Source organism: Musa acuminata, chromosome BXJ1-4 (genome assembly GCF_036884655.1).
Source record: "Musa acuminata AAA Group cultivar baxijiao chromosome BXJ1-4, Cavendish_Baxijiao_AAA, whole genome shotgun sequence".
Taxonomy (NCBI): Eukaryota; Viridiplantae; Streptophyta; class Magnoliopsida; order Zingiberales; family Musaceae; genus Musa; species Musa acuminata.
The window spans coordinates 25,621,432-25,631,927 of NC_088330.1; the positions used below are offsets into that span (position 1 = coordinate 25,621,432).

A 10,496-nucleotide genomic window follows, 5' to 3' on the forward strand; every position below is an offset into this window, starting at 1 on the left:
ATTTTAGCATTACATATCTTCTTAAAGGCAAATATTGTAAAAATAATGGTAAATGATAAATTCAATGGTTGAAAAAAATTAAAATAATAGACATGCCTTCTTCTTTAATATATATTCATATGATTTCTTATCTTTCATTTATATCAACTCTCTGCTTCCAACCTCGTCTAATTTTGGGCATGTGCAAATTGCGATGAGTCGGATCAATCCTAGACCTTTACAATTGATTTCCAAACATACGCAATAAATCCACCAATATTGTATTTTCTTGGATGATATTGAATGCGTTGTATTGAAATTGACATATGATGTTTTGTAATTGACCTCGTTTATAAGAACTAGGTTAGACAACAATTATGTTCTTTATTCTAGCTAGTTTCAGAATTTACATATTTACTCTTTTTTTTTTTCTTTTAGTTGATTGAATCATATAAATCGCTGCCATGAATGTATTCTCGTCTGCTAATATTGTGGTTTTCTTGGGTGACCTGCAGATATACTATGAATGAGACTTAGATATAAAACGTACAGTACGGCTCATAGTTCCAAGTTAGGTGGGAGTCTGTTTCAAGTTACAGGATACATAGTCTAAATTAGGTGCTCTTCCGCAGAGAATCCCAATGCCATCCTGCAACTTATCCACAGCAAGTGAACCACCCTCAACAAATCCCACCAACCTCAACCCAACAAAGAAGGTTTTTGGATCTTTGCCTCACTTTCCACATACAGGATTCATGTAAAAGCTACAGAGATCTTCTACTATTTGGCATGCTTTCAATTTCTTGCATTGTCTTCCTTCTTTGTTCCGGTTAACATGGTTGAGAAGAAAACCGAAGAAGTGATTGTTGCAGAATACAAAGTCCATATCCATTGCGGAGAATGCGCGCGTGCCGTCGAGAAGCACATCATTCGGAACGCAGGTTAGCTTCTCTATCTTCTTTTGTTTGGATTGCTTGGTGGTGGTTTAGCTTGCACTTGCATGTGTGTGATCATAAACGATATCAATTATCATCAAGTAGAATTAATTGGTTTTATTGGTGGAAAAGGAGTACAAAAGGTGGATATAAATGTGTCCAGCGGAAAAGTCATTGTAAAAGGCAGCAACTTCGACGTAAAACAGGTTCAAGAACGAGTTGAGAGGAAGACCAGAAAGAAGGTTGAGTTGATATCCCCCAAGCCCAAGCCGAAAGAAGTAAAGCCACCAGAAAAGAAGGAAGAGAAGAAAGAAGTAAGCTCTCTGTAGAGATGAAGCCTTTTAAGACGTTGATGTGTGCACACTAACAGTTAATCTTCTAATGCTTCATCAGGTTATAAAGACGACAGTCATCAAAGTTCACCTGCACTGCGCGAATTGTGAAAATGACCTGAAGTTGATGTTGCTTAAACACAAAGGTATACAAACCCTTGTTTAGTAACTCACCATAAGAATTGCATTTTGATCGGTTTGTTCGTTGATAACACAGAGATTCACAAGGTTGAAACCAACCGAGCAGCGCAGACTTGCACCATTGTCGGCACGATAAAGGAAGAAGAACTGATCAAACACATTCGCAAGAAAGCACGCAAACACGCGGAGATTGTACCGCAAAAAGTCGAGAAAAAGGTGGAGGAGAAGAAGATTAAGCTTGAAGTGAAAGATGGCAAAGAAGAGTTGACAGTCGAAAAGAAAGAGGAGCTGAAGACGAAAGATGTAGTTGTTCCCTACTTCATCCACTGTACACATGCACCTCAGTGGTTTTCCGATGAGGATCCAAATGCTTGTTCTGTGATGTAGATTGATTGGACTGATGATGGCTGAGATGACCCAAAAATATGTCCTTTTGCTATGTTTAAATGTGAACAGATTAAACATATTTTTTGAAGCTCAAGGCGATTTTTTGTTTGAAATTGTCAAAAATAAAATTATAACAGTAGTATGAGCCACCTATCACCATAATAAATTTTGGTAATCTTCTACGCAAATCAATATTTGAACACATCAAATCTTTCTCCCACAAAGCACTTGTGATAGATGCTTTACCTCGTATCCCTTCTTTAGCTATACTTGCCATCCCTCGTTCCCCTTTCCACAGTTTTATTCTCTCTGACAAAAGCTAAAAATGTTCTTTCTAACCTTAAATCTCATAATTTATCCATCCCCCACCTCTACTCATTCTTTCGAAGATAGCGACCTTCTCGGAGACTACTTGATATAGAAAGATAAAGATTTAACTATCCAAAGCATGGTTCCATAAGAAATAACATCCTTGTAAACTTGAAAGTAATAAATGAGGCCATTAAAGGTAAGAAAAAACTCAAAAAAAAAACCTATTTGGTTTTGAATCTAGCATTTTAAACTTGATTTTATGCCCTTTTTGGAATCCTTCTTCCATTTTCTTTGTATTCTGTTAATGATATTATTTAGCTAGAACTGTAGAATTAGAAGGAGGAAGTTGATTCATGATTTCCTCACTTATGTCCATAGAATCTATTGTCTGACACTAATCTTGTCACTGTTGATCAATCATATAAATTTATTAAAACCTTCGGTATGAATTGGCGCAATGCCTTGCAGCCAGCAATTGGAGCTTCAGGAGATATCTTATGAGCATGGTTTTACCCAAAATTTCAAGTCTAGGTGATATCTACTCGAACTCAGTTTCTTCAGCTAGTTATAAAATTTTCTTCTAAACCATGGTTGGTAATTGATATTTATGTTAGTAATTCACTTCATTGTGGAATCATTTATGGTCTAGACTTTGAGTTAAATTTTTTAGATTTACCTTGGTGTCTTTTGGGTGATTTTAATTATATTATGGATTATCCTTTTAATGCTAATATCTCTATATGTTATTTTTGAGATATTATTAAATATTCCAATTTAATTAATTAGTGGTTTTTTGGTTCTAAATACACATTTTTGATCGAATTTTTTATAATACTATTTGGATGTAGTCTTTTTTTAATTCTTCTGTTTATCATTGACCTAGTTAATTTTCAAATCATGCTCCTTTAAAAATTAATTCGGTTTTGTCTAATTTACCTTCGGCCAAGCTTTCTTGATTTCAAAACTTATGGACTAATTATCCTAAAATAAATAACTTAGTTAACATTGTTTAGGCCTCTTCCTTTAATCAAAATAGGAATTTATTGAATCTCGGATGGATATCGACGATGAAATGGATTGATTGATGAGTTTATGATCTAATATATGTTTTGAGTGATGCAGGAAGAATCAATGTTGGGCCGAAGTGGAACATGTCAGAAGATTTGATGTTGAGCCGGAGGATCGGTTGATGTATCGGTAGAAGGCTTTATGCCATGAGTTCGGGCATCGGGCAAAGTAGATCAAACATTGCACCAAGGAGATCGAATATTGCTAGAAGGCAACATGCCGATAGAGCAATACACCAAAGGAGAGGATGATGCACCAAAGGATTGGATGAAGCACCGAATAAACCAATGATATGTTGGACAACATATGATTAATGCTTTGTAATAATTGTCTAGATCGAAGTAGTTTTAATTCTAATTGAGTTGGTTTCGAATGTAATTAAACCAACTCAATTAGGGCTAACTGAACCCGAATTAGGGATGTTTTGGGTAAAGAGAAATGCTCATTCAGTGACCCAAAAGTTGGGTTAGGCGGTGGCACCGTTGGTCCAGGCGGTGGCACCGCTAGAAGCTTAGTCTCCAAGGCATAGTCTCCGAGACTATGTTAGGCGATAGTACCATCAAACTAGGCAATGGTATCGCCCAGTGTCAGGTGGTGGTATCGTTAGTATGGGTGATGATACTACTCAAACACAATCTCCCAGACTATGTCAAGTGGTGGTACCATCAATCTGGGTGGTGATACCGCCCAGTGTCAGTGTTGTAGATAGTAGTACCACCTAGCACAAGCGGTGGAACCACCAATACCCAAAAATCGAGGATGAGACACTTTTTGGCTCCAAGTTTAATCCATTTGGGACCTATAAATATCCTCTCATCCTGCTTAGACAACACAAGAACTGAGAATAAAAATAAGAAAAAACTCTATTGTAATCTTATTAGAATTTTCCTCCTCTAGTCTAAGTATTAATTTCTGTTTAAGAGAGGAGAGAGTGGGGATATAAAGATTCTATCCTGAGCTTGTCAGAAGGAGAATAGAATTATAAGGGTAGTTGGTCTTCACCCATTGAAGAAAGGCCGTTAGTGGATGCCGATGGCTTCGACGGAAGAGGAATCAGAAGTTGATGTAGGTCATAACGATCGAACCATTATAAATTAGTGTGTTTTCTTTCTTCAGTATCATTTACTTACTTTGTAATTGCTTTACTTTCTCGTTACTTTAGCAGCACACTCTTAGGAATAATTTTAAAGTTAAACACTTTTTGATACGATTTTACCGTACGAAGTTTTCTGACTCAACATAATTTTACGTACGCACTAATTCACCCCTCTTTTAGTACCGACTCGATCCTAACATAATTCACTTAATAATTTTTATCATAATTTATGTAAAACTAGATATGTTTTATCCAATTAAAATAAACAATGTGAGTGTTAAAATATAGATTGAAATCTACTAATGAATCCATAACCACTTTAGAAGCCTTTCTAGATATTTCTAATCCTAGTGACCGAGACCTTTTCAACTTAAATATCTTTATAATCTTCATTATTTTTTTTAAAAATAAATAAATCTCAAATGATGGGCTAAAGCTAAATATGAATAGACTAATGAGGAGTATATAAATGTAAAATACTTCTATAATCTATTGACTTACCATGTAAGGTGAAATTTTATTATGAGCATTAATGACAATAACCTCTATGTAATTGTGGATACAAATGATATATCATTATCCTTTAACAATCATTATATTAATCTTTGGAGCTATTAATCACCCACTAGCTTTCTTTTCAAAAACTAAATACACATTCTAATCTGATTCCACCTTTGACCCTTATTGAAAGAAGCCTAGGGTCTAATGGGTTTACTGGGGAATTCAATAGATATTATTGAACATTATTGCCCCTCCATGATGCTTTCAATTGGTATCTTGATCACAATTATATTCCTTCTAGCTAAACTAGACTTTCCTAACTTTTATACCTAAAGTTAAAAACTCATCTACTATAAATCATTTATATCTTATTGCATTATCTGATGTTAACTATTGAATCCTTTCTAAAGTCTTCAGTTTGTGAGGATAAATTGGCTCAAACCTTTTCTTAAGTACCTCATTAGGGGCGAACAATCGGTTTTTATTTTTGGGTGAAGCATCCATAATTCTGATAGACTTTGTTGTCATTCCATTGCACAACTTTTTACTTTAATGAATATTTCACCTAAATTTATCCATTGCGTTTATACATGTATTTCCTCTTCTTTCTTTTAATGCCTTATTAGTGGTCAAATTTTAAGATAGGAAGACCCATTATCCCTCTATCTATTTATCCTAGTAGCTAAAACCCTTATGTTTGAAATCAAGCAACATCTCAAACAAAACTAACACCTTTTCACTTTGGTCCTAATTGTCATGTTAGTAATATAATATTTATTAATGATATCTAACTATGCTTTCAAGCTAATAAAAAATCTATTCAAAGTATCAACTCCATCTTCTTCACCTATGAGATCTTAACAAATAAAAAAAATCAATTTCCCCAAAATTTATTTTCATAAATCAACTACAAGGCCTATAAAAAATAATATCTACTCTCTTATACAAGAGGATTTCCCATTTAAATACTTAAGAACCATAATTTCTTCGAGAATATTACCTTCTGATGTTATCCTTAATAAAATTTGATCTAAATTAGTACATTGGCAACAAAATTATCTTTCTCAAGCTAGTTGGATAGTCCTAATTAAATCAGTTTTCAACTCCATACCTTTACATATACTTAATGTGACATGGATGTCGGTTTAAATTTTATATAAAATTAAGATTTTAATTAAAAACTTTATACAACATAATAATATAAAATAAAAAGGGTTGCACTATATTAATTGAGGCATTGTTACTAATAATAAAGACTTAGAGGGCCTTAGAATTCAATAGTTAAATTTATTTAAATTTTCTCTTCAAGAACCTATAGAGTCCTTTGTTATTTAAACAATGATCAGTGCCTTTGATCCAAAATTATGCATGCCAAATATAATCCTATCTATCCTTAAACAACATCAACTTTAAATAAAGCTAGCTGGGGGGTTGCAAACTATTTAATATAGCTATGAGTGAGTTGCAACATAGTTTCTTCAAACAAATTGGAGATGACACTAATATAAATTTCTTGAATGATCCTCGGTTATTTGATATGTCTCAACGATCCTTGATTATTTGATGTATCTCTTTGTTTAAAACCTACTTATGTTGATGTTACTAATCTATCTCTCGACACAGATGTATGTTATTTCATCCGATCGACACAATTGCTATTGGATTATTGCGGTCCAATCTATTGCTTCTATATAAATCGGTCATTTGCCTTGTGAATGATGTGTGGGTTTGGTAGAGTAAAATTTCGGGTAAGGCTATAAATAAGAATGCTTACTATTTGCTTAAGCAATATGATTCACCTCATCCTAATCAAAGTAGGCACGACTAGCATTGCCTTTGAAGGCTACCTATTTTCTCATGTATACAAATATTTTATTGGAAACTACTTCACCAAAAACTTTCCACATAGTCATACTTGTTACTCACCCTCTTTGTCACTAAGAACAAGAATCCATCCAGCATCTTTTCATTCAATGTTCATTTTTCTTTAAATGTCTAGACCTGTTGACAACAACTCAATATTATCTTTTTGCACAAACTGACCTACTCCTATTATTAGCCATTGCCAATAGAATTTTTATGGAAAACACGGAATGAATTATTGTTTAATAGTAAAATGACCTTAGAAGGTCATTCTGTAGAATCTTAAAATAATAATTTAATTTTTCTCTTTTGTTAAAAAAACGTTATATGTAGAAATTATTGAAAGAGAAGTTATTTATAATATACTTGAAGAATAAAGCAGAAGAAACCTTTTTCTCGAACACATCTTGCATGCACTTTCTGTTCATATCAAACTATGCAGCTAGCAACGAAGACACTAATACTGCTTACACAACTTCCACAAACAGAGTCAGCAATCCAAGCAATGTAAGGAAGATAAGAATTAGGATGGATACGATAGACAGTGTTGAATGAGATCTCCTTGTCCAAGCAATGTAAGGAAGATAAGAATCAGGATGGATCCGATTGACAATATTGAATGAGATCTCCACGTAGGAGGTTATCAAAAAAATTAAATGTATCCAAGTTTGAGTCCAACTATTACTATATGTGGTGTTGGACATTATACCAATATAAAAAATTAATTATTTGTCAACGCCAATGTACATGATCTGAGTCTGTTTAGTGCTCAAAATTTTGAGACTAATTATGCATCATTTTAATATTCATTTCACATGTCAATAATGTTTCAAAAATCTTCTCTCTTTAAATATGGCTCGATTACATTTGGACGTCTATCTTTTTATTCTTTTGAGATTCAAAGTTCGTCGTTACAAGCGATGCACTTATGTGCATCATTCATTGCAGGTTCTTTCAAAGGCTATCCATTTATTTACCTCTACATGTTATCACAATTCATTAGTCTTTCGTTATGTTTAGTATTCTTTAATATTTAGAAATATGAGATGAATTTTTTATTATATATTATATCCAGTACAATATTAAACTATAAGTTGATTAACTTTAATATATTCTTTAAGAAATATAAGACTAATTCTTAGTGATATTTTAATTTTTATCTCACACATCGATGTTTCTGTTTAATACGGGTTGTAGACACTATACCAACAACGAAAAATAGAGCTTCATCATCAAAAGTAGCCAATGAGACAAAGAAGGCATTATATTTTGATTTCCAGTCATTGATTAGAAGATAGAATACTAAATTGATTCAATGATAGAATCAAAGTTCATTTTCTTTTAATCAAGATCATCATTATTTAAATTTACAAAAGAGTTCATGAAACCATTGTTAACATAGAGACCTAAATCATCTTGGAACAAGGAAGATGCCTTTTGTGCAACCCAAAGAGATCATCTCAATGATACGATATGATGCAGAAGAATAAGGATTGTAGAATAGATTTCGAAAGAAAACTAACGATACAGTTTTTTTTCAGATAGAAGATGAACAAACTCACAAGAAAAGTCGACAGTATAATCGTATTTGCTGGAAATGAGTTTTTCAAACAGAAAAAGGAGCAAAGTCACAAAATAACTTTGGTAAAAACAAAAAAAATAGCTCACCACTAAGTTTAAAATTAAAAGGGATACAAAAATATCACCACCCTAAAGATAATAAACAAGGATACAAAATTAAAAGCAAAAGACTCACTATTCAAGGACACATCAAGAGATACAGAGTTTATGGGAGCACTCCAAGAGAGCTTCTGCCAAAATATCATCAGTTTCTGAAGTCCTTTCTAAGCCCTAAACACCAACATAAGTACTAGTGCATGAAACAACCCTTCATGCATAGAAAATTTCGAAATTAAGTGTTCACAGTTGCTAACCAACTCTTTTAATACATTCATTGGTCATGAAGAAATATTCATAGCTGCTAACTAACTCCTTTAATGCATTCTTTGGTCATGAAAAAAAGCCTTAAAATAATTTTAACTTTGTGCAGGGAATATGTTGATAAGCTGTCATATTTGAGTGGGTTGAGTTGAAGATTATGATGCATCATTGTTGGTCGAAAAAAATACTATATCATAATCAAGGTTCATGTGATCAAATCGTAGTAAATTAGAAGATCTTGAAATTACTATTTGACAAAGAAGAAATTTGGAGAAATTATTTCTTTTGATCATTATCTTTGAATTCTAACCAAAATCTTATGAAATATGAATTCAAAGATCCAAATTGAACATCCACACCATCGGCCTAACATCAAGCCACATCAGCCAAACTAGAGAGACTACACAGTCTTTTAGGTCAAACGTCCAACAATACTCGGATCATATTCCATATATTTACAAGGTTTTGATGTTATATTCACAACCAAAATTAGTAGGGAATATATTTTGCTTGTGTGTGAATAACCCCTGCAATGATTTCATAGAGTTTGGAAACTGTTGCCTACTTTGCTTGCTTAAAATTCCAGTATTGATCCGTCCAGTTGTAATTTTTCCTATCATTGTTGTTCTAAATAAAATAAAAAAAAGTTCGTCGAGTGTTTTCCAATTTAAGTTATGCCCATAAATAATAAATAATAATAATAATTTATGGATAGAAAAGACAAACAATGTTAATAGAGTATTTTCGAAGCTCGTCTTTGTCACTTATCATTTATATTAGAAAAACTATAGATAAAATAGAAAAATCTTTCTATGAAAATATTAATGTACTTTTGAATCTGTTTTTTAATTTAAAATTTAAAGGATATATAGAGCCTAATTTAACATCTGGTCCAAATGTCCTATCCGAATAGTTTATGCTAGTCTAATTGGTTTTGTTATTTCATTTATTATAATTTTTATTGTACTATTTTTGAAATAATATTTTTGGGCCCGGTAGAATTTTTATTTTCTTTTTTACAGCTCTTGTAAAAGGAAATAGAACTCTTAAATGAAAACATAATACTATCATTGCATCTTAGTCCGTCACTTTGTCGAGAACTCATGCAATCTTCCCTTAAAGATAAAGCGATTTGAGGACCGGTGGTTTGGTGTAATAGACTAGTCAGGAATCTACTGTAACATTGAAGTGCCATGCCATAAATATTCGTGGAGGTCTCTTTTATTTAGCCACTTTAACTCTAAATGATAACGTCCAAATTAAGGCTGGATGAAAAGTTACAATCAAATAATTGCTGTACTAAATACCTTCAACATCAAAATAAATCCTAATCATCGATCGATTGATTGGTTAACTAAACAAAAAACACCATGTAGTCTTAATTCTTGCATGGCCATTTGAAGAGCTTCGACACCATATCATCCACTAAATCAGGGTGACATCACTTTATTTGTGTGGTTTGATCTTGCATGATGATTTTACACACAAAAAAAAAAAATTCTGTTCTTATGAAATAATATTTCAAATTCAAACTAACTATTCCCAAAATAATTTTTGAGAGCTGAACATTAAGATCAATTGATTTGTAGTAATAGTGGGAAACTAATCTCAAAAAGGAGATTTCTATGGTTGATGTTAAACCTACTACACCAGCCGACCAACCCAAATCTGAAATCCCACTTCACGATCAGATCGGGGCCCAACAAGTCCAATGGTGATTGCTATTCGGAAAATACCTTTCCTGATCCTTCAGATACCCGTTTCCTTACCTGACATATGACTAACGGTCAGATGTGGCTCTACGTGGGACCATCATTTTGTTCCAGTAACAACGTAGTTGGCGAGGCGGGTGATCCGAATGTTGGGTACGAAAAGTGCTGCTTAGTTTGAGCACTTCTCCAGTCACCGCCTACCCTCGTGTGGTGTGGTTGCGTACACCGC

At 33.2% G+C, this 10,496-nt stretch overlaps 1 protein-coding gene across 1 annotated transcript; it reads left to right on the top strand.

Annotated features, from left to right (window-relative positions):
* Positions 1 to 754: 754 nt before the first annotated feature.
* On the top strand, positions 755 to 1,838 carry LOC135672479 (heavy metal-associated isoprenylated plant protein 4-like). Its single transcript, XM_065180956.1, has 4 exons — positions 755 to 920; positions 1,047 to 1,228; positions 1,308 to 1,392; positions 1,464 to 1,838. Exons 1-4 carry the CDS (start codon positions 815 to 817, stop codon positions 1,772 to 1,774), a joined length of 684 nt encoding a protein of 227 aa, XP_065037028.1. The 5' UTR covers positions 755 to 814; the 3' UTR covers positions 1,775 to 1,838.
* Positions 1,839 to 10,496: the final 8,658 nt, after the last annotated feature.

Coding starts and splice junctions, on each gene's coding strand:
- LOC135672479 (XM_065180956.1), top strand. CDS start 815: ATGGTTGAGAAGAAAACCGAAGAAGTGATTGTTGCAGAATACAAAGTC. Junction 921..1,046: donor GCACATCATTCGGAACGCAG/GTTAGCTTCTCT, acceptor TTGGTGGAAAAG/GAGTACAAAAGGTGGATATA. Junction 1,229..1,307: donor AGAAGGAAGAGAAGAAAGAA/GTAAGCTCTCTG, acceptor ATGCTTCATCAG/GTTATAAAGACGACAGTCAT.